This window comes from Chiroxiphia lanceolata, chromosome 1 (genome assembly GCF_009829145.1).
Source record: "Chiroxiphia lanceolata isolate bChiLan1 chromosome 1, bChiLan1.pri, whole genome shotgun sequence".
NCBI classification, from domain to species: domain Eukaryota; kingdom Metazoa; phylum Chordata; class Aves; order Passeriformes; family Pipridae; genus Chiroxiphia; species Chiroxiphia lanceolata.
Window position 1 is genome coordinate 137,531,719 of NC_045637.1, and position 23,808 is coordinate 137,555,526.

General features: G+C 43.0%; 1 protein-coding gene across 3 annotated transcripts in view; it reads right to left on the minus strand.

The window, feature by feature from the left end:
* PIP4K2A (phosphatidylinositol-5-phosphate 4-kinase type 2 alpha) overlaps nucleotides 1–15,642 on the minus strand; it is a 105,203-nt gene extending 89,561 nt beyond the window's left edge. The window contains exon 1 of one of the 3 annotated variants that reach the window (XM_032696828.1): nucleotides 15,331–15,642. In XM_032696828.1, coding sequence (XP_032552719.1) covers nucleotides 15,331–15,471 — 141 coding nt within the window. In that variant the 5' untranslated portion in view covers nucleotides 15,472–15,642. The remainder of the gene's footprint in view (nucleotides 1–15,330) is intronic. The other 2 variants (XM_032696837.1, XM_032696845.1) reach the window with 2 other exon arrangements.
* Between the last annotated feature and the right edge of the window lie 8,166 nt (nucleotides 15,643–23,808).

Sequence of the window (23,808 nt, forward strand, 5' to 3'; positions counted from 1 at the left end):
TGTGGCAGAGAGAAGAGATATCAGTCTCTGAACAAAGACAAATTAAAACCATGTGTTGGACCGGCAGTAGAGGCTGAAGGTCTTTTTTAAGAAGTCAGTTAACTACCAGATGTACCATACAAAACACACTGCAGTGCTCCATGGCTACACAAATGTATGTAATTTGAAATAGAGTTTTTGTATTTGTTGCCCATGAAAATATTATACCTGCTTGCTCAAGTCAGCTATAGAGTAGCACTGTTGTGAGAGTGAGCAGTGTACCCAACATGAGTGAAGGGAATGAGACTGAAGAGATGCAAGCCTGACACTGAAGGCAACAGCTTGCTCTCATCACAAGGGGACAGACTCACAGACCAGCTACCCCTGCACCCTGCCAGGCAGCTCTGCCTGTCCCTTTCACACTGGTTCGGGTACTTGTCAGATCCCACCAGAAACTAAGTACTTAATTTCCTAAAAATCTCTTCCTCCCTGGAAAGATACTTTTCCTGCTGAATGGGAAGTTAAACAGCCTGGTCAAAGGTACAATACTGCAAAGAGTGGAAAAAACCCCCAAAAACAAACAAAAAAAAGGGGAAAGAACAGGACCAAGACCAACAACAACTGCTGCTGAAAGTGAAGTAACATCTAAAAATGAACCACAAGTTATCCCTTCCAAGACTCCTACTAGAAGCATAGAGTCAGATTCCCTAATGATATGTAGATGCAAGCAAGCTAATATAGCATTACCTATCCAGCAAATTGTTATTCAGAGTAAGCATAAATTGTCCCTCAGGGGAAAGATTTACTAAGACACAACCCTAGACTGGAAAGGGACACAGCCACAGAGGTTTGATACGCATTCAAAAATAGAAGTGAAGAGACTCTAGGCATGGAAAAAAGGATATAATTTCTTTTCTGTAAAGAAGACTTTTCATAGTCTCACATAATGCCAGGAAGGAGCCTCATCAGAGAACTAAATGAAAGAAGTAGAAAAATTTTCCCATTTCTTGACAAAGACGCAGGGGAATAGTTTGCTCAGGTTTCCTTATCACTTACGGCAAAACCCACAACATTAAAGACTGAATACTAAGATGGATTAAGTCCAACACATTAATTTTTAGGTTCAGCAATAGACTAAAATTGGTGCCAGTATCTCCCATTGGGACAAACAATAGCACTTTCAAGATCCCCAAAAGTCACCATGGATATGGACTATCTGTATTCCATAGTGATTTTTACAAAAATCCCACAGAGATCACACTTTCATTTCCTTTACATTTTAGTTCCCTAGCGTTTGCTGCAAATACATCTAAAAACATTTCCCCTAAGAGCCTGATATTTAAACTGGCAATATCAGAGTCATCAGATTTTACTGGTTCTTTTCACGACATAGAAAGCATAATATTGATTAAGTGTTAAGAGACGTGGTGCCTGTTCCTAGAGGACAAGCTCAAGAATAAAGTGGCTCATTAGGATAAGGCTGCTGGTAAAACCTAAAGGAGCAGAAACTCAAAGCAGCAGCCAATGAAGAGATTTCACTTTTTCTTCTACTGCTCCTCCCCTCAAGGATGACCATTAACACTTTCCAAGTTTCAAAATCACTACCCTCCATGCAGGGAAACCAACACAGTCCAGAAAAGGATCTGGCTCACAGCTGGCACAGACCAAGACAGCCTTACCTCTGCAGCACGGCATCACACAGCCCAAGTACCAGTGTGCTCTCTTGCCTGCTGTTCACAGCAGTGCTCAAAAAGGCCACAAGAAGTCATTTTGCTTATTATTTTAAAGAGCAACTCACATCCCACTACTGTCCTTTCTGCCCCTCCCTGCCTGCTTCCAGACAGAGCTAGTTTTCAGCAGGATGAGCAGCTGACCTGGCTGACCAGATATACACACACATTGCTGGCAGCCAGGCTCAGCCATGGGAAGGACAGGTTTTAGGCAGGCCCACACTCGTGATGAAGCTATGCCTTTATTTAACAACAACTTGGCCAGAAATCAGAAAAATACAGCTGTCTAAAAATACGTAAACCCCCAAACAAAATTCCCCTCTGTCCTGTGAAACACTCTTCCCCTTCCAGATGGAGTGATGAAGGTGCAATGTCACCTTTACATCTCTGGAAATCTTAAGGAGTGAAGCTGTTACACTGCAGCATTACTGGTGTTGGGATAGTTATTTCATGCTTCCTGACCTTAAGTACACCTTGGAAGGGAAAAAAAAAAAAAAAAAGAAAAAAAAGAGGTAATAAATAATTTAAATAGTTCATTAGTAAATCACCATGGAAAAATTAACAGGATCATATGTCCTAGGTTTCATACTGTTGGAGCTAAGTGACAAGGAAAGTGTCACTTGTATAAAAGATACTTATATTCACACAGGAAATATTTTATATTTCCAGTAGTCATGCAACAATTTTGCAGTCATGGTCTGGATAGTTGACGATGATTAACAATGTTGTGGAGTTTCCATGGTGGTTAGCTTACCTCAGCTTTTAAGTAATCTTGCATTATTTTTTGTTTCATTCCAATTTTTGGTGGCAATTATCTTTCAAAAACTTTAGACATCCACAGCATAAGCACCTCTCTGATCAGTCACCTTGTATGCTTTTAAGAGAGTATTTCAGTGTCCTGTGCCAGCAGGACCAGCCTTGGAGCAGAGCTGCAGGCTGGATTTGTTTGACTGCGCTTCGATCACTGTTCCATTTAACACGCCCCTCCAAGGTAGCTGCAAAGCTGTCTGCTCACTGGGGGAGCTGTGAAACAGGTTCCTAGTGCAGCAGTCAATACTGCCAACTCCACCAGAAGCCCCAGTCAGATTCTCCAGAGCACTTTCCTCTGTGCATTACTTATGCAAATATATGTAAATGCACAGGATCTCAAGGCTTTAGGAAACACTTCATAAAGTAATAGGTTAATTAGGCAGGAAATCAGCTGTTCTGTCCTGAAATATACAGTAAAATTCAACAATGCCAATCTTCTGAGTAGTTAATTTCTAAAAAAAAAAAAAAAAAATAATAAAATTAAAAAACTGCAAGGTCCCCTCAGTTATGCAGTGGCAGTGCTGTGACTCACGGCACACTGTTTACTTTATTTTCAAGGAGTCTAAAAGCTGAGCATTTTCACTCCTGGTTTGTCTGACCCCTTTTGTTCACTCTACCTGAAGTTCTAAGACATTAGACACATCTGAAAACTTAAATAAAACTAACTCCAATTAGTTTTGTCAGACACATGCATGTTTTTCAAAGAGTGGTTAAGAAGTCTAGCACAAATTGTAGAGAGATTGCTGTATGGCATATCTACATCAACAACTATGCTGTAACAAGGTTTAGCATTCCCGGACTAAAGAAATTTCAACAACTGAGAGATCACTTCCATAAACTAAGCACCCTATATGGCTACAGCCTGCAGAATTACACTTAAAGTATTTGACATATCAGGCACATGAAGAAAGGGAAAAACGTGACTACCTAGACAACTACTACTAGCCCATATTGCAATCTGATATGGAAAAGCAGGGTGCATGAGAAACATGGAGCAAAGCTGCAGATATACTCCACCCAGAAAGCTGAGTATCTGCATCCCTCAGCAGAGCTGCCTGGCAGAGGAGGTTACAGAGAAACTTCTGGCAAAAACTTACAGGGTTCAATTCTTTAGTCCATCAAAAAAGGGGAAAATGGCACAAAACATAGCTAGTATGAACCTGACAAACCAATTCTGAGCTCAAACTTGTCAGCTAGGGGAGCAATAGTAAGTAGTACAGAAAATGCAGCTCAAGGATCATGCTTTACTATCTCGGTTCTGTTGCTTCTTCCACCTACTTGAAGCCATATTATTAAACTTCATCATCCAAATGATCCATAACAGCTTGCACCACTACTTGAGTCCATTTTCAGTAGCAGATGAAGAAAACGGGGTAAACCTTTGCAGTAAAAATACTTGTCTTCATGAGCAGCTATATAAGGTCATCTTGAGAACTCCACACAACCAAATCTATGTCCTTCCTTTAATGAATGGCCTAGGGTTTTTATTTTTTTTTAAATACAGTGCTTCCCATGTAAGAGATGACTGTGTCCCAAGTTAACACTTTTCAAAACCTTTGACCAGCAAGTCCAATGTTCACAGAGCATTTCAAACTCTTTTTTTTTTTTTTTTTTGAGGAACAAACTATATGTATTTCAAGAGTCTATCAGGAGACATAGATTAGCTGGGTTCCTTTCAGTTTTGCTTATCAAAAGGCCACTATTGGTCAGAGTCCAAGTGTGAATGAAGAACAAGCAATCCTAAAATCTCAGTTATGTGTTTATATATGACACAGATCTCCTGGATGATGTCTTCAGTTCAAAAGGGGTCCCATGGCACTACAAATAAAAGCAAGTAGTTACTTCAGGTGTTACTTTCCATCACCTGAGTACAAAGATGTCTATGTCCTTGTGTCCAGGTTTCAGCTGACACCTCAGCCAACTCAACTACACAAAGTAACACATGTTAAAATGTGATGGTTTAAATCAATTTCTTGTAAACAAGAAACAAAGGATCCCTTAAGCTGTGAATGCAGTTTTGAAGTGAATTTTAGCCTTGCTATTGAGATAATCACATGCACAGAGCAACAGCTACTTCAGTGACTAAATTACAGTCTGCCAGCCAGACGTATTTCTATATCCCTCATCTGCCTGTTTTTAATTTCTGAACTTTTCAGCATTGTGCTACCAGAAGAACAGTATGGTATCTTGTGACAAAGTCAAACAAGAGGAATATTTTCACGACTCTAATAATTCTTAAGACACATGGACAAACAAGCATTTTTACACACCAAATAACACAAGCATAGCTTAGCAACTTCAGCAATACAAAGACAGCCTCCAAACTACCAGTCATCACATACATATTACTGTAAAACAGTTAGAAACATGGCTTTTCAAGGAGTCTCTACGTTTTAGAGGGCATTTATAATGGCATGAACAAGACCTCAGATTAATTAGCAAGAACAAGCCTGTTGTAAGAGTCATCATCCTTTATACCCCAATGAATCGTCATCTTTCAGGTGACCAATACATCATGCAGGAAGAACCACTACTTTCAGGCTCTTCCAGCAACTTCTTAGGTATTCAGCCTTTAATTGTGAAGCAAGTCATGTTCAGCCAGGAACCTTAGGAAGTCACTCACAGGAAAATGAAAAACTTGACCTAAATATGAAAGTCTGGGAGATTTCCTCAACAAGACAGGAATATTAAAAATATCCTATCAAATAACACCTTCCAAGGAGAAACTTGCAATAAGCCTTCTCTGAAAGATTCAGACAAAAATAATGTCTGAAGAGTGATTAGCTTGAAAGGTGAACTAAAACACCAATACCAATCACAGAAAATTGCTGTACAATGGGAAAAAAAAAAAAAAAACAAAGGTGGAAGATGTTGTGGAGAAGGAAAAGAAATCCATCCCACTCCCACCAAGAAAAAGGCATAGTGCACTACCAAGATTCAAGATGCTCAATATTTCAATACTGTTTTGCTTTGATGTACTGCAACAGACCAAATGGAGGAGGGACAAGGAGTGCAGGATTTTGTGAGCCCAGACATCTGAACCCTATTAACATCCCTGAGCCAACACAGCCCAAAGGACATTGCTCACTCAAATGAAATAACCAGCCACAACTGCCTGCAGCTGTAGGTAGGAAAGAGAAAGCAGCATTGTTGAATCAGCTGAAGCCCAAAATAACATCTGGAGAAACTGCTATATCAGGAACAGAATGGGCAAGAGGTTCCAAAAATCAGTGGTTGCAGTGCTTTTTGCCTGCAAGCAGGTACGTGGATTTGTTGTCAAGCACCAAGGGTTTTTTTCTCTAAATTACTTTTACCACCTGTCTTCTGTGACCCTAGGGAATATCCAGAAAGCTTTTTTTTTTTGGTCCTGTCCACTGTGTAAGCATAGGAGAATGCTGGTTAACATACACAGACTGCAAAGTGAATCATGAGTCAGACTGGAAACTCACTAATCTGACAGCTCTGCTTAAAACCTAAAAGAATAATTACCAGAAAATTTCTTTTCAGTTCTCCTCTGCTAACAGAGGGGGGGGAAACACTGAGGACAGCAGGGAGACTCCTTGTTTGCATCAACCCCAAGCCACTGCACAGGAGGGTGGTGCTGGGCTGCAGCACCTCACCGAGCATCTGACACTGCATTTCAGTCTGAGTGAATCATTTCCGAGTCCTCTAACTGCAAGCTTGCAGTGACTGAGGAGGAGGTTGGGTATGGGCTTTCCAGTAAAGTTAGCTCATCTGAGACTGCTATCTTTCCCAGAGAGACAACCAGCTCTTTTGAATAGCCAGCTGAAACAGCATGTGTTGATAAGTCCTTCCTCTTCCAGAAGCAAAAATAGATATACCATTCCTCAACTCAACTGCTTTCTCAACTTTTGGTATTTTGCGATTTGGTCTCCTAAAACGAGCTCTAGATTCAGCTCAAAATACAAGTCAGAAAGACAGAAGTGGGAAGCCCAGAGATTAGGAACCTTGCTTTTTTTATGTCAATCTTCTGACCTTTCCTCAACTCTAGGAAATCATAATGCATGAGATTTGCATGCTGTAAAGGGCCAAACAATCACATACTTAGAAGAGTATTTCTCTCTGAGCTCCTCTGCAAAGTTTTGCTCTGATCACCCAGAGTCCAACCCACGATGAGGGTCACACCACACCATAACACCAATAAACACTAACTACAGACATGGCTGAGAGAGAAAACAAGTACACTGAACAAAGAAAAAACACAGACAGCAACATGGTAACATCAGAACCTGCTGTACTAAAAAAGCTTTTGGTACTCACATGATCTTAACAAAGGCCGACAAAACATGGGCAACATGATCAATGCATAACTCAACTCTGCAAAACAGCCTTAAGTATACTTTGCAACAGGGCATGCCATAGATGAAGGACATTATAACACAACTGGTAGCTTAATAACAGAATCACTGAGGGTTGTCACCACAAGCTAATCAGATATTGCTCGATTTCAAATCAGTATAGTAAAACTATTAATAAGCTGCTTTCTTTAACTGGCCTTAGGCTAACCAAGTTTGGTATTTTCCTTTCTTCCTCCAGCAAAAAAACAAACAAAAGTCAGTAACTGCTACAGCGACATTCTGGATAGCCTGCAAGAGAATATTTAAGGTAGGATTCTCAAGAATTGTTATTGTTTAGAAGGTCTTCCAAAAGTTGGTATTTACCTCTAAAAGCAACCTCAAAAACTTCAGCCCCTAGAAGCCACTACAACTTTTTTGAAGACACTGAGTCTCTGGATACACAAATTACGGAGTTAGATGATTCAGCATGTTCTAAAAACCAAGACTGAAGAGATGACCAGAAACCAATGGGTACAGTACAGACAGTTCTGTCTCTTTCAAAATACACAACAAATTGAAGAGGTTAAAATAATTGAGAAAGGCTTCCCTGTTCAAAGTGCAGAATCCACAATGAGAGCTCTCTACTCAAGCGGGCTTTTTTACTATGGACAACAGTTTAACTCAAGGTTACCACACATGAAATTGGGCTGTAGATAGGAGATCACTGGCCAGTCAAAGAGCACACTAGAGCTATATGTGTCCCTCCAACTATCCTACAGTACTATAAAACCTCACCTTAAAGTACACATATATCCAACTCTTCCCTCCACGCTCCCTGCAGTGTTGCAGCTCCTCTTAAGCTGGGACTGACATCTGTGAATAAGGCCTTTTGTGGTATAAACCCCCTACTCTATTCACTTTTCTGCATTAGTTTTTCCTTTAGCATATCTCCCCAAATGAACTTGCCACAGGATCACATCAGTACTAGAGAGAATGGAAACAAGTCCAGCAGCACTAGCTTTAGCAGGGCTCAGTACTATGGAGGCTGTGGTTTGTCTAACCCTATGCTAGCTTAAACTGGTGCTTCCTTAAAAAGAAGTTACTTCCCCCATCTCTTCTGTTTTCACATCAACTCCACATTCCTTCTGCTGGCCCAGCTCTGCATAGCTGGACCATGAACTTCAGTGAGTTATGGTCCATCTAAAAAACTCCTCAAAATGTCTTATTTTTGCTGGATTATTACTGTGGAGCTGGGTAACTACTGATAAGAAAATTACTGATATGGCTGAACTTGTTAACCGGGAAGACTGGAATGGCAGAGTGTTGATTGATAAAATGCAAACACAGGTATAGCAGAGTTGTGAGACAGCATATGACTAAGACATCAGGAAGGAGATGAGGAAAAATGAAAGACTAAACCAGTTAACTCAAGCAGCTGCAATGTGGTTCTATAAGTTGCGCCCTCACCAAGGAGCTCCACAGGCTAATAAGGCACATAAGGGAATGTGATTTTTTCAGTTTTGTCTTACAATCTAGAAGAATCATGCACATACTGTGTTAAGAATATTAATGGTTGCCTTGGGAACTTACAATGCACACAAAAGAGCTGGATTAGACTAATTACCTTGTCTCAGTACACAAGGTAGCTGTTCACCAAGCTTGATGAAAAATAAGTACTCTAAAAGGTGTACGGCCATTAAGTATTTCTACTGCAAACTATTCAGCTCCACTCTTTGAAGATAAAGCTAATGTTTTCTTTTCAGTTTGAGATCCATCACTACAGCATTCAGCTACTTCAAACAATTTTCACAACACCCTTATTAAGCTATCTCTCAACACAAAACTAATTAACTTATTATAGAACAGCCCAGGCTCTACAGGAAGATCATAAGACAGATGATCACATAGCAAACCACATGCAAGAAGTCACCATCTCAACAATTAAAAGCTAACTCATTTCACCATGTACTAGGATGCAGACCATGAAAACTATCAAGGTTTGTCATTTCCATCCCATAGCCGAGGCAGCAACTACTCACACTGCTTCAACTATTTTGCTAAATGCAAACACATGCTCTACCAATAGCGAAAATGAGAAGAGAAATCAGGACTTTTTGTTAGACATTTATATAGTAAGTATACATATGAGAAGTGGAAAAACACACAAATATACCTTGGAAGTAAACATAAAACAGTGAATTCATACTGGAGTATGAGAATAAATGTGAACTTCTTTCAAGCCTTTAAAACATGAGAGTCAACAGCCAAGATGACTAAGCTCTTAACAAGTCAGTATATCCATAAGCCAACATCACTACAACTCTGAGTGCTTAGCTCTAGCGAGATCACACTGAAGAACTGTAAATAATGGGTGGTTTCACCTTGCTCTGAAGTTGTCAGGAGGTCACCCAACATACAGGTAACCTACCAATCCCTACAACACAAGGTGTTTTCAAGGAAGAGCAGAGAACGGGACTATACAGCAGGAACTACATAATGGGGTGAGTCAGTTATACTAAACAAAGTTTGCCACCCTGAAACTACAGGAGGAAAATAAACACCTACTGGGCCAATGAGCATAATGCAAGTGTCTGCTTTAATGAGCAAAAAATTCAAAAATAATCCCCTAGAGACTCCTTAAGGCATCTGGTGCAGGATACTCAAATAAGACAACTAAGTTGAGCCAGCAAAACAAATTTGTGGTGCTTATTTGTTTCACTGAACATGGTCCAGCCCTCTCTGCTGTGGTTAATGAAATACAGTTTCAAAAACCTATAGGCAAAAAACCCACCCTAGCCTTTGCAGCACCTTTCAGAGTGGAAGAAGTGACAGAAAGCAGTTTTGAAACTGCTGTAAAAGCTCTTTCATAGCTCTTCCCCTTTCATACCTAACAGAACCTATTGTATATGTCCCTTTCAATAGTTCAGAGAAGGACGTGAAATATCACTTCCATTTGTATTTCATGCAGGTATGTTTACTAGCCTTAACCTAACCATAATAAATATTTACAATTTGTATTTTTACTAGTCCATCAACACAACTGCAAAAGCAGTATCAAATTAATTTCTGCAGTAGACAGCACTTGACACCCAAAAAAGAACTAAGTTTTCAATAAATAGCTCTTCCTGTTCTACTTCCTTCTATATACAAACATCTGGGCTCAGTGCCCAGATGACTTTATTTTAAAATAGTTTTAATTGCTTTATTATCTGCTCTGATGTAATCAATGCTTAATACATTGTTTCTTCCTGCTTCTTAGAAAGAGCCTTTTCCCATCCAGTCTTAACATCACCTCCATTAAACAATTCATAAAGTTTTTTCTCCAAGCTCACTGTTTAAAATCTTGAGTAAACTCTAAGATCAGTAACTTCAGTTTTACTTTGCCTCAGTTTTGAAAAGCCACTTAGAGCACAGTTGCAGCAGTGATGTTCTACATTAAATACAAATAGTAGCTGACAACACAAGCCCACCCCATCTCAAGATAGTTTCCTATCAACCAGTTGTGATGACAGCCAGTGCCACAAGTCAACATTATGGTTCCATATCCTCTGGGTGTCACCTGTCTCATCATCACTTAAAAGTATATTAAAAATACAGACCCAGAAGTTATCAACTCCTGTAACTTATGAAGACATACTGCTAACAGTAAGTGTTGTGTGTTTGTTTTTGTCAATTGACCCAACCCCTTCTTTCCAGGAAACCAAGTAAATATGTAGTTTTTATTCCAGAGGGCATAGCACAGTTTTTAATTATTTAGGCTGCATCTTTCTAAGGAACTAGTCAATAACTTCTCAGTGTCATCTTCCTACACATACGGTGTTTCAGGACAGGAAGTTCTTACAGGAGAGGCTAGGTAAGTCAGGACTAAGAAATGTGATTTATGCCACAAGTAAGAGGTTCCACTCTCCAGCAACACATTAAAACATCAGGACAGGCATGAATAAGTGAGCTATTTGTGTATTTCACAGAATATTCTGAGTTGGAAAGGACCCACAAGGATCATCAAGTCCAACTCTCAAGTGAATAGCCTGGCTCATACAGGGATCAAACCCACAACCTTGGTGTTATTAGCAGCAGGCTCTGACCAACTGAGCTAATCTCATTTGTCTGGATAAAAGTTTGTTACAGGAAAGACAAGGATGCTAGCTAAGAAAATACCCAAACCAAAAACTGACCGTAACACAAACATTTTATAGCTTTTTGTGGAGATACAGAAGCTTTCTTAATCAAACATATCCTAGTGCATCTGAGGGGGAAAGATGCATTTACTTGTCATGCCTTTTTGTTTTCCCCTCCCAACTTCTAACTCTAAAGGTGAAGGAATCCAGGAGGTACTCTGGTAGACAGGAGTCCCGCAGCTCTCCTTTTATTACTCTGTCACAATGTTGTTCCATTTCTGTAAAAAAGATCAAGCGAGATTACAACCCAGAGTGCAACAGTAGCATCAGGCTCACAGTGAGCAGTTGAAGAAGGTCATAGAGTTTATTAAGTGTTGAATTCTTCACCCACAGAATCTACGCTCTGATGTACTCTACAGAATGTTGGGGGTGGAGGTTTATCCATGTATTCTTGTTCCACTTGCTTATTAGGCAGTCAGTGCCATTGAGAAGTCAGGCACTGTTAAATTTTTAGATAAGCTTGTAATCATCCAAGAAACAGATGGCGATTACAGATTCCAGGGGCTGGGGGGGGCTGTTTGTTTTTGGTTGTGGGTTTTTCTTAACTTGTACAGTATGCTCAATAACTTCATTAGGCATTCATCCTCTTCTCCTAAATATGTTTAATTTAATGGTTGACACAGTAGGCAAGGTCTCCAGCAGTCTGTTCTTTGCCTCAAAATTAGATACCAAAAAAATCCACCTGTATTAGTTTTCTTCCATCTTTGAGGGTGATGTTGTGAAGAACCTAAGCCTACAGATTCTCAGCTTTCCTAACAAGCTCCTAACAAAAACAGGTAACGAACTCCAGCAAGAGCAGGTTCACCATCGTTGTGCCTGGGACGATCATCATAGGATGCAGAAAACACAGAATCTGCAGGTTTCATTTTTTCACAGGAAGCAAAGATGGAAGAATTACTTCCAAAAGCACTAGGCAACAAGTTACATGTTACCTACCTTCCCTCTCCTTCTTCTCACAGTTACTGGAAATCTGGCAACAGTGAGAATATAGAAGTAAAAACAAGAACATCAGTTTAAATAAAATATTGCAATTATGCTAACTAGTTAAATATATAGCTTTAAGTCATACTAACCACAGTTTTAGTAAGTATTTATTTCAGTAGCACAGCCAGATTATCTCTGACCCAGGGTAAAAGACCAAGATAAAATCAACCGTTAATGATGCAGATGCCTGCAAGATCCAAGCACTGACAATTAGTCTTTGCTGCTACAAGTCATCAGTATTATAATCAGATCTACAAAATGGGACACAGTCGCTTTCCCTTTCACTTAGCAGCAAGTTTCATTCCACAGCATATGTCAGAATACCGAGAAATGAATTTACAGCTCTGAATGTGAACACATTTTTTCTTACTTCATAAGACATTTGGGTAATGTTCACATGTTTTCCTCTCATATGCCATTCGAAGTTATTACTGAATTTTACTGCATTACCAAGCAGGACTTTGCATTAGGTTTCTCTCTACTTCCACGTAAACAACTGAGATCACCAAAGCAAGTTGCTTACAGTTTCTTGAATGGGGAGGGTAATTTATAAGAACCCTGGGTAACAGACACACCTCTGCAGATTTTTTTTCCTCATTAAGAATTCACATCCCTTCTGTAAGCCCTTAGCTTTGTGACACCAATACTCAACTTTTCCCTTTAGAGAGTCACGTTTCCTCCTAGGACAGGAGTTAAGAGTACAGTTTTTATAACTTCTTCCTTAGCTTCCTCGCACAATTACAAACTCTGAAGATACTCCACTATCTCAAAAACTCAAAGTACAGCCCTAAGATTAAAAACTTAACAAACCTGCAGAAAAATCTGCTTTTTCCTTTTTATCTGTTTCAAGTGCTTCCTTCCAATATACACAGCAATGTCAGAAACATGGGAACTTAATCTCAGCTTTACCATTTCAATATATACTTATTCCCCAAGACAGTTAGTAAGACTCAGAGACTTCTACTGTCTCATTAATTGGTATGCACTGCAAGTAGTCTTAAATATAATTTTTCAGATGATTACTATGTTCTCAGTTTAATTACTATGAACTATGATCTCTGCTCAGCTACTAGTCTAGCTTTTGCTTATGGATTTGTTTATTCTGCTAAGAAACCTTAATTCCTGTTCTTAATTAATTCACACATGTAGTTTATCCCTCAAGAAATTCTTTGTGATAAAAGAGTTCAACCATGCTGCACACATATTTTCATTTGCTGGACAGTGCCACATCAAGCATTACGAAATGACAGGAAAAGCATCTAACAGAGGAGCCTGCAACACTTCAATGCTGCACTCTTGGCCAAGGGGAGATGTTTAAATTTGGACACATCAAACTAACTTGTTTTTTTCCCCATGCTCTCTCATTCAGAGAGATTTTGCTTCTGCAGGGCCCCAAAGCATTATTCATGCCTATACCTTGCAGCAGGGTAAAGAAATGGAATACTATCTGCAGAACTAGTCTTTGCTGTTATTAGTTATCACAACAGATATTCACACCTAAAATCATCACCTTTATGTGAACACGAAGCCACATTTCTCTAAGCCTGCTCTGTTGCTGAGGTTGCTCTTTGAGTCCTCCAAGGAAAGGATTTTTTGTTCGTAATTTTGAATTTTCACATGCATGAATCAATACACTTTATTACATTTTCTACTGGGAAGAGCTATGTACGCCACAGCACATTGATCACAGGATGGTGATTATCACTATGGTGTTGTGTTTGTCACTGTTTACTTTGGTATTATTCATACTGAAGAGGTCTTTCCTCTAAAAGTAGTGGTATTTCCAGTATGAACACACACAGCAATGAGCTGTTGCAACAGGAAGATCTCCGTCTTCATCAGCGATCTTCTCCCTCTCTCCTCAGGGAGAGACAGCCGACAGCCTGCACATGCTGCCATTCAGTACAAGTCTCTCACCCTGTAATTACCAGGTTGCTTTCTTTTATTAAAGAGGTCTCTTTGGGAATTCTTCTACGAATAATGCTAGCCACTAAAGAAGGAGCAAAAGAAATCTGTGTATTCAAGCCCAATTCTGGCAAATACCATATCGTGCACTTCTATAATTAGAGATATTTCTGCTTTGTAGACAAATAACTACTTTCTTATCAGTCCATGATATAGGATGTCACTGCTTACAACTGATCTACAGAAAACTGGAAATCCTTTGTCATCATTTCCTACCGACCCACAGGGCTACCTTAAGCAGGCTACTGAACCTCAGCAGAGGTACACAGAGCCAAAGCATTTGCCCTAGATCATCACTTCAGGCACTGGGTTATTTAAACGCAGCTCTAATAGCGCTCAGTCTTGATGCAGAGACTCCAGGCTTTGGGCAAAAACTACTGAAATGTACACAAAGTATAAAAACTTCATTGGATATGGACGTGTACGAAACAAAAGGAATAGAGAATTAATACTACTGGCTGCTCTGCCGGTTTCATGTGGCTGTAACAAAATTTGTAGTCTAATCTCAAATTGCACATTGACATTCTTACAGGCTCGTTACACAGCAGCACCAGTAATCCATGCAAAGCGGACACTGGGGCGCACACGCTTCGCTCCGCCAAGAGAGGGGAATAACGCTTTTGGCTCGACTGCCCTGACACCCGATTTTTGGCGATCTTTAGGTTCTACACTTTTAACTTGCCACGGTGGCTATTTAAAGATGTAAAGCTGCGACTTTAGCCTCATAATGCCCAAACCATGTGACATCTTTACCAGGGCTCCTAATTTTAACGCAGACCAGCGCCCGGCCGGGGGCTCTCTCGGAGCCCGGGCCGCCCGTCCCCGCAGGGTGATGGAGCACTTCGCGAATGGTGCAGTTCTGCCGCCTTACCACACCAAACCCTTCCTCCTCCCCTCCCCCGCGCACACCGGTAGCGGACACCCGCCGAGGCGAACTGCACGGACACGGGACGAACTCGGCCAGTTCCCGCTGATAACCAGGATTTTTCCCGACCGCAGCACATCCATGCGACGCCCGCGCGCGGTCGGCGCCAGGAGCGGGGCGGCTCGGGCTCCGCTCGCAGCCTCGTCCCCTCACGGGCACCACTCGCCCGCTGCCTCCGAGTGGCCCCGCGGGTCGAAGGAGCGGACCCCGGGTACCGGGGGCACCGGGCACGGCCCCGCGCTCTCGGGCAGCCGGGCGCGCATCACCCCGCCCGGGCAGGGCAGGGCACCGCAGCCGCTCCCGGCAGCTCGGTCCTGACCCCGCCGGGGCGGGCGGCGGCAGCGGCGGGGGGCTCCAGGCGGCACGTATCTCCCCCGGTGCCGCCCGAGCCCCCGCAGCCCCCGGGGAACGATGCCCTGGCGGGGCGGGCAGTCGGCGCTGGTCGAGCCGCGGGCGCTTACCGAGTGGTTGACCCCCCACATGAGGACGCTGAGCAGCGGGTCGCTAGCCCGGAACAACTTCACTTTTTGCGCCACGAAGTGCTTTTTCTTGGTCTTGGTTTTACTCGCCATGACGGGCACGATGCTGCTGGGGGCCGCCATGGCGCTGCCGGCGGCAGACGCGGAGGGTGGTGGGGGCAGAGCGGCGGGCGAGCAGGAGCGGGCGGGCAGGAGCGGGAGACAGGGACAGTCAGCGCCGCAGTCCCGCGGGCAGTGGGGCAGCGGGCGGGCAGCCGCGGGACGCCGGGCGCATCCCGGCCTGGGCGGCTGAAATGGCCCCGCTCGGCGCGGCGGCCCCGCCCCGCCCCCCCCGCGGGGAGCGGCCGCCGCCCGCCCGCCCGCCACGCACCGCGCGCGCGCCCCGCCCCGCCCCCGCGGGAGCCGCGGAGCGCCGGCCCCGCCGCACCACTGCGCATGTGCCCGCGGGCCGCGCCTGCGCCTGCGTCCGGGGGCGGCGGGAGGGGAGAGAGGAGGGAGGGAGCGGCGGCGCTGAATGCGGGTTTGGGGGCGCTGGGGACGAGTCCCAGCGCAGCCCGCGGAAGGAGGTGGTTCTCGTCCGCCGTTCCCCGCCCTCTTACTCATCTCCAGCCTTCTAGGAAGCAAAGCCGACCATCGCCCTGGTCTTTACCAGCTAACCGCACACACCGTAACTTTGTGCAGTTTGTGTCATAGTTACTGTGGTTTTCAGTTGCCCCCTCTGTGAAGGGATCTGTGGGAGTGAGAGGGATCTCTGCGGCAGGGCTTTGCCAGCTGCCCCAGCTCCGCTCCCCGGGCACGGCGGTTCCCTCAGCCGATGAGCAGCACACACGGGGGGCTGGGTCTGCTGCGGGGGCATTGCACCCCTGTGGTCTCGCTGTCCTGTTATACCCCCAGCAGACTATGTTTCTTGACTGCCTCACAGAGGATGTGGTCAGTGACATCCTGCAAAGGCACTTCTGCCCAGCTGAGAAACATCGAACACAACGTACACTTTCTCCACTGTATAATGAGGAACCCCTATGACATCTGCCCTCACTGTTTGGGGTCAGTACACACAGGCAACGCAGAGCACACACCCCCCGTGCATTCACAGTAGGTCAGCCATCAGCTCCTGAATAATACAAACTGACCTGCCTGCTGTACATCTTGCTTTGTGCATCAGCTGACACTTAGCAAGGTGACGAGATCCTTAGGAAGATGCAAGAGCAGGGCTGCTCTGTGAGGGTGGACAAACCCTCATGGAGTGAAGGTAATCCTCAAGGAGTTAAGGTAAGTCTCAAACACACCGCTGAAGGTCATCCCAGTGCAGGCAGTGCCCTCAGTGACAAGGCACAACCCCACAGGGCCTGCACTCAGTGTCAGGGTGCTGGCAACAGCACACACCAGCAGTCCCCGAGAAGCTGAGGTGATGATTTGGGTTCATCCAGGAAGGCACGATGTAGGCGCAGGGTCTATCCCGGGCCAGAAACAGAGGTGCAGGCAAGCTACTTACAAGATAGGCCCAAGGTATGTCCAGGATATAGTGCATGAGGTGGATATACCTACAACATAGCTCAAAGACCTAAATTGTGCCCTACATGAGCTGAAATGGAGATCCTGGGCAAAAGGTGTTCCCAGGTGTGGTTGTTCAGGGCAACCAAGGTCAGTACATGAGTCTGGGGTCCCAACACAGACTTAACACAGCTGCTCATAAATTTAAAAACTTGTTGACCTCTTCGCTTCTCTTTTGCTATTGTGATCAACACCAAAAGCATCTATCATGCTGGAATCCAAAACAGCAGTGTTTAATCTCCCTCCTGCATAGAAATAGTTACCGGGATTTATTATATGGTCCCTTTCCTGCGTCTTATGGATAGTAGGAGAAGACAGAAAACAGAGATGTTATATTTCAGTTTCTGTCCTTTTTTTTTTTTTTTTTGAGTAGAGTTCCATAGGAGTTACAGAGAGACTAAACTGTAATTTTTGTTCTTGAAAATATATTCAACAACAAAAACATCCCTTATATTTCTGCTGCAGTCAATGGAAGCAGCTGCAGTCAGCACTTTTGAATAAAAGCAGGTCACTTAGATGCCTAAATATAGATTTGAAGTCAGACTTTCAGAGGAGTTCAGTGCCCCTTTATTCCTTACACTGCGCTTAGAACATGACATCTGAGCATTGTACAATGCTGCACACATCAACACAACATGGCTAACATCTGTCACATACATGTCTTTCATCTTCTTTCCAGAGTAAATGCATATAGTGAAGCATTTTGGTTTATAAATGAGTAATAAATAACGCACATTTTCATAGGTTTGTTATAGGGAAGGCTGAGGAAAGCTTCTTTTTTCTAGAAGACTTTCTTGTCATCACAGCCTAGATTCTAAAGAGCTCTTCCCCTCAGATATGAGTTCTCACTAAGGAAGGTTGTTTTATCAGAGGAACAGATGTTGACCATTACATTTACAGCACAATTAAAAAAACAACAAGGGTCTGCGCTATCTTCATGACAAAGCCCAAGGCAAAGATTTGTCCTCTCCAATTTTAAGAACAAAGAACAGGACAGTTGCCTGTACCTGTCTTTCCTCTAGGAACCACTGTGGATGCAGGTTTTCTACTGAACCCATGATATAGATGCAGCTGGACACAGGGGTCACTTGAAGAGACAAAACTTGATTACCCTTGCAGCCTACATTTCTCTTGGGAAGTCTCTTTCTCTCAATTGTAACCCTACCCCTTAAAATAAAACAAAACAGAGGCTGAGACCGGGACCAGGCCCTCCAACCAGTGCCCACAGTAAAATTTTCCCAGTCCAGTTCTTGCAGACTAGAATTCCCTTTCGAACCCCGTTTAACCCCCCTCCACTGGAGCTCCAGGCCTCTGTCTCCCTGACCATGAGAGCAAACCTAATCTTTTGCTGTCATAACACAGGGTTTCCAGTCATTGCCCACATTAAAACGTTCTCACAGCCACGTTCTCTCACAGTCTATCCTTTCCTTTGGCATGTTCCCTTTTATACCTCACTCCATCTGCAGCTCTAGGCTCTCTCTGTCTGAATGCCCACCTTAACACTAAAACAGATCCTTAGACCAGGACCCCCAGCCAGTGCCCTAAATAAAATATTGTCCCTGCCACATTTTCTCTGCCTCACACCCTGTGTTTTCAAAGTTCCATTCTAGCTCCATTCCAGCTGCACCTCCAGGTCCTCTGTGTCACTCAACTCTAACCTTAAGCCTCAAACAAACCATATGCCGGGCTTCGGACGTGGCTTCCAGCCAGTACCCACACCAGGAAGTTCTTGCTGCCAAGTTCTGGCAGCCTACACTTCCCTGAGACAGTCAGTTTCTAGCCCCAAGCCAGCTGCAGCTGTTCTCTCTTTCCTTCTGTCAAACATAACTTCAAACCTCACCCTACACCTGGAAGTCATGTTGAGTCTTGGACCAGGCCCCTCAGCCAGTGCCTCCACCTACAACTTTTTGCAGCCAAACTATCCCTGTGGCCCAGACTTTTCGCTAGCAGCTGCTCTCAAGCCTCCCTCCACCTCGAGCTCTAGGCTCTCGTTGACTCCCAGCACCAGCTCTAACCCTCACACTAGCTGTATGGTGAGCCTCAAACAAGGACTGCTGAGCATCGTTCACAACAAAAAGTTCTTGCAACAAAGTTTTTCCTGCACCCCATGTGTCCTAGGCCTGTTCTAACAGCAGCACTAGACTCTCTTGTGTTGTGAAAAATAACCCCAGCTGTAAGTCCAGCCATAGCAGTAGGCTGAGCCTCAGACCAGGCAGCCTGGCCAAGCTCTCCTTGAAGCTAGACTTCCCCTTCAAAACCCCTCTCTAACTCACTTCCTTCTGGAATGCTAGGCTCTCTCTTTCTCCCAGCCCTAACTCTAATTCTGATGTAAACATAGGTGTATGCTACAGCCACTCAAACCAAAACATTCTCCCAGCCAAGTTCTCCTTGCAGCCCACCTCCCTTCTAACCCCACTCTCACTGCAGCTCTAGGCTCTTTTTTTTAACCCTGACCATAACCCTAGTCTCTATTGGATTTGGATGGCAAGATTTTGGGACTTGGGGGTGGGGGGTCGAGAGTGGTTGGGGGCTACAGTGGTGGCTTCTGTGAGAAGATGACAAAAGCTTCCCCCATGTCCAATAGAGCAAATGTCTGGCAGCTCCAAGATGAACCTACTGCTGGCCAAGGCTGAGCCCGTCAGTGATGGTGGTAGCACCTCTGGGATAACGTGTTCGAGAAGGAAAAAAAATTCTGCAAAAACAGCAGCTGAAAGAGAGGAGTGAGAATATGTGAGAGGAACAACTCTGCTGACACCCAGGTCAGTGGAGGAGGGGGAGGAGATGCTCCAGGCACTGGAGGAGAGATTCCCCCGCAGCCCATGGTGCAGCATGGTGAGGCAGCTGTCCTGCTGCAGCCTGTGGAGGTCCATGGTGGAGTGGAGATCCACCTGCAGCCTGTGGAGGACCCCACATCAGAGCAGCTGGATGCCCAAAGGAAATTGTGACCCCATGGGAAGCCCACACTAGAGCAGGTTTCTGGCAGAACCTGTGAAAAGAGAAGCCCACGCTGGAGCATGTTTTCTGGTAGGACTTGTGACCGTGTGGGCGACCCACACTGGAGCAGTCTGTTCCTGAAAGACTTGCACCCTGTGGAAGTGTCCCATGCTGAAGCAGTTTGTGAAGAACTGCAGCCTATGGAAAGGACTTACAATAGAGAAGTTTGTGGAGAACTGTCTCCCATAGGAGGGACCCCACAGTGGAGCAGGTGAGGAGTGTGAGGAGACATCCACCTGAAGAAGGAGAAAGGAGCAGCAGAGACAGCGTGTGATGAACTGACCACAAACCTCCATTCCCCATCTCCCTGCACCACTGGAGGGAAGGAGGTAGATAAAATTGCGAGAGAAGTTGAGCCTGGGAAGAAGGCAGAGGTGAGGGGAAGGTGTTTTTAGACTTGTTCTTGTATCCCATTATCCTACTCTGATTTGATTGGCAATAAATTAAATTAATTTCTCCAAGTTAAGTCTGTTTTGCCCATGACAGTAACTGGGGAATGATCTCTCCCTGTCCTTATCTTGACCCACAAGCCTTTCACCATATTTTTCTCCCCGTCCAGTTGAGGATGGGAGTGATAGCGTAACTTGATGGGCACCTGGCATCCAGGCAAAGTCAACCTACCACACAGCTGTATCAATAAACCCAACCAAAGGTTGAGCCTTAGACTAGAATTCACGAGACCAAGGTAGGCTTGGGGAAAACTATTTATTTTGTGTTGCCTAGTCTGCTCCATTTTTTTCTGCCATTGGTAATAAAATTTCTGCTTTGTCCCACTTCTGATGCAGGATGCTCTCAGCTGGAATCTGGTGAACAAGGGACAGAAAAGAATCAAAAATGATCTAGCAAGACTGTGCTAATAAATGGCTGTCCCTGACTGATGTCATCAACAGTTAGAATAATTTTAAAAAGAATGTGAGCTCTCACCTTGACTTTTAAGAAAAGCCTGGGATTAACCATGACTTAGCAAGCTCGCTTCTAAAATCTATTTACTCTTTTGGATGCTTGCCACAAAGTTTTGTTTAGCATTGTTGTTTATACATAACACTAATTTGTTACTTTATTCCACTATGAAAAATATGTGAATAACTTGCTTTTTCTCTCATTAGTCGCCCAGAGCAATTCTTCTGGTGATTTAGGGTCTCCAATTTGAAGGAAAGGGATATGACAAAGTTTGTAAGTGAAGCTTTGCCTAGCTACTGGAAGGTGATATTTCCCTTTACAATTATATTTTGCAGCTGCAAAGAACAGAAGGCTCACAGAGTTTCCCTGGGCCAACTGCCATAGAAACTAATTTCAGCTAAGGCAGACTCATAAATTGTTCCATTACTCCATAAATTGGTCTGGGCACATGTCACTTCAAGCCAAGCTGGGTTACTTTAAATCTACCCTGTAGTTCTAAAATGCTGCCTCTTTTTTTAAAGAACGTGGCTTAAAGACATGATGAAAATAAATAATGTCTGAAGTGAGTTAATATTCTACAAAAGCACAACACCTACAAGGATGTCAAATTATTAACCATTACCATTTTTTTTGAAATACCTAAAGACCAGATTAAATATTTCGAAGACAAATACTTTCCTTCATTTGCAAAACAGAAAAGGAGAAATAGAAAACCAATATCTACTAACTATTTAAAATGCAGACTCCTTAATTGCTCTGTATTCAGAAGAACAAATACAATCTGTATGTAGGAATGATTACTGGCTACATATGTTTACAGGCAGAAAGCATCGCCTGCCCTTTTCAGATGTGCCATCAAGAGCTACAGGATTCATAGAATTTCACATTATTACAGAAGATTCCAAACAGTCTATGGAACAATTTAAAATACAAATTCAAAAAAGTTAAAATTAATTTAGGAAGATAAATGTAATAATTTCCTAAGCAGAAAGGATTCTGACATTTCATTTTAAGCACTACCAGTTTATTTTTGTTCCTCAACAGGAAACACAATACAAAACCAAAGCCCTCAAAGAGACTATCAGCCCCAATTTGAGATCAGGCATCTAATATAAGTGATGCTTTCTTTTTTTGTTTGGTTGGTTTTTTTAAAGGTGAAAAAATAGGCATCCCATTTCAGTCTAGGCTTGGGAAATTAGTGCAGGCAGGTGCAGCTCCTGTAATCACAATCCTAAAAACAGTGGAAGCCAGGATATCTTATTTTCACCTTGCTCAGCTCTCCATAAACAAGCCAACTAAAAGTCTCCCTCCGATCAGCATCCAGCAGGAGCGGTGTCCATTTTAGTTCAAACAAAGACAGTTCTCCACAGGCAAAGAAACGCAAAAGCTCAACTGTCCCTATCCCTCTGGGGCCCTCTGCTTCCCTTTTATGACTTCCCCGCTTCAGCAGCACAGCTGCCAGTTCCACCTCCCAGCAGTTTAACAAGCCACAACTGCCAGGTTTTGCAGTTTATATAGTCTTTAAGGGCTAACCTCTTCCTTTTTCTGTAGAGAAGGCTTTTAACCCTTTATGGGTTCACAGGGCCTACAGCTCAACCTTCTGAGTTGTTTGTGTGCAGCTTTCTACTGTAACTGGGATTTTCTAGTGTCTCTCTGTTGATCCAACTCCTGTTTTATCAGGTGTAGTCAGCTAGGAAGTTGCAGAACTGTTCCTGTATGCTGGTACTCCAGCTGGGGGGTTAGAGAGCAGTATATAAAATAATATATAAATATTTTTTCTTCCCAGAAAATACCTCAAAGCTAATAGATTTTACTGTTAAAATAATGATATTTTACAAATGGCATCAAATGTAAGCTTAATAAGGACATTCTGTATATGTGACTTTTTTACTCTTCAACTTGAAAAGTGTTCAATCTATTGATTGCACTCATGCCTGTATAAAAGCTTTTTTTTCCCCCCAATATGCTCTTTATCTTATTGAAAAGATTTTAAGCTTCCTTTATCTGCTTTCAATAACCTTTAAAACATAAAAGGACATGCAACGTAATAACAGATTAAGAAATAAGACGTAATATTTAATTCTTTAATTGCACATCTTTTAATAAAAAATACTTGGTGCAGAGTTTATATTATTTTGTAAAAAAAAAACCTCACTGTAGGTTCCATTTTCCTCTAGCTGTTATTTTTATCATTTGCAAAATTTCAGAAGACTTTTCAATTTGTAGCCCAGAAATACAGCTTCCTCTGCATATGACATTTTAGCATTTTGTGCTTACTGTGGTTAATCACAGGAACTGCAATAGCTGAAGAGCTGTTAGAGAACTACAGTCATTCCCATGTGTTCTAATTTAGACAGGTGCCCCTGTAACTGCAGATTTTGTTTTGAGAGCAGGTTATGCTTGTGCACTTTTTTGGTGTTGCTTTAGGGCTTTCTAGTATTATTCTGCTGGAGACATTAAAAAGCTACACTGATGCCAACTAGGTTAGCCCTGGGAAATCTCTTGAAAGTCAGGAAAAAGTAAGATACAAAGTTTTCAAAGCTTGGTTAACAAAAACATCCTTTTATTTTCAATGCCTTCATTTTGGACAGAAAACATCAGATACCAAGACCCTGAGCACTGACAATAACTGAATATTAAAGCTCTAGCAAACCTTGTGAAAATCAGGTCTTACATGTATCCAGCAGTATCTAAACAAAAGCCCTACCTACATTTAAAGAAATCACATAGTCACCATTTCATCACAGGTCAGTTTGATCCAGACTTCATCCATTCCAGTTCTGAAATCTCCAAAGAAGGAAATCCTGCAACCTTTCCAGTATCTGGCCACCTGCACAGAGGAAACATTTTTCAATAAATCTAATTGAAATTCCAAATGGTCCAACTTGTGTCTGCTGCTTGTCCTGTCACTGGGCTCCTCTGAAAAGAACCTGATTCTACCTTCTCTGTGCTCCTCTCCCATTAGCTATTTGGAAGCAGCAGTAAGACCTTTCTTTTGCCTTCATTTCTCACTGC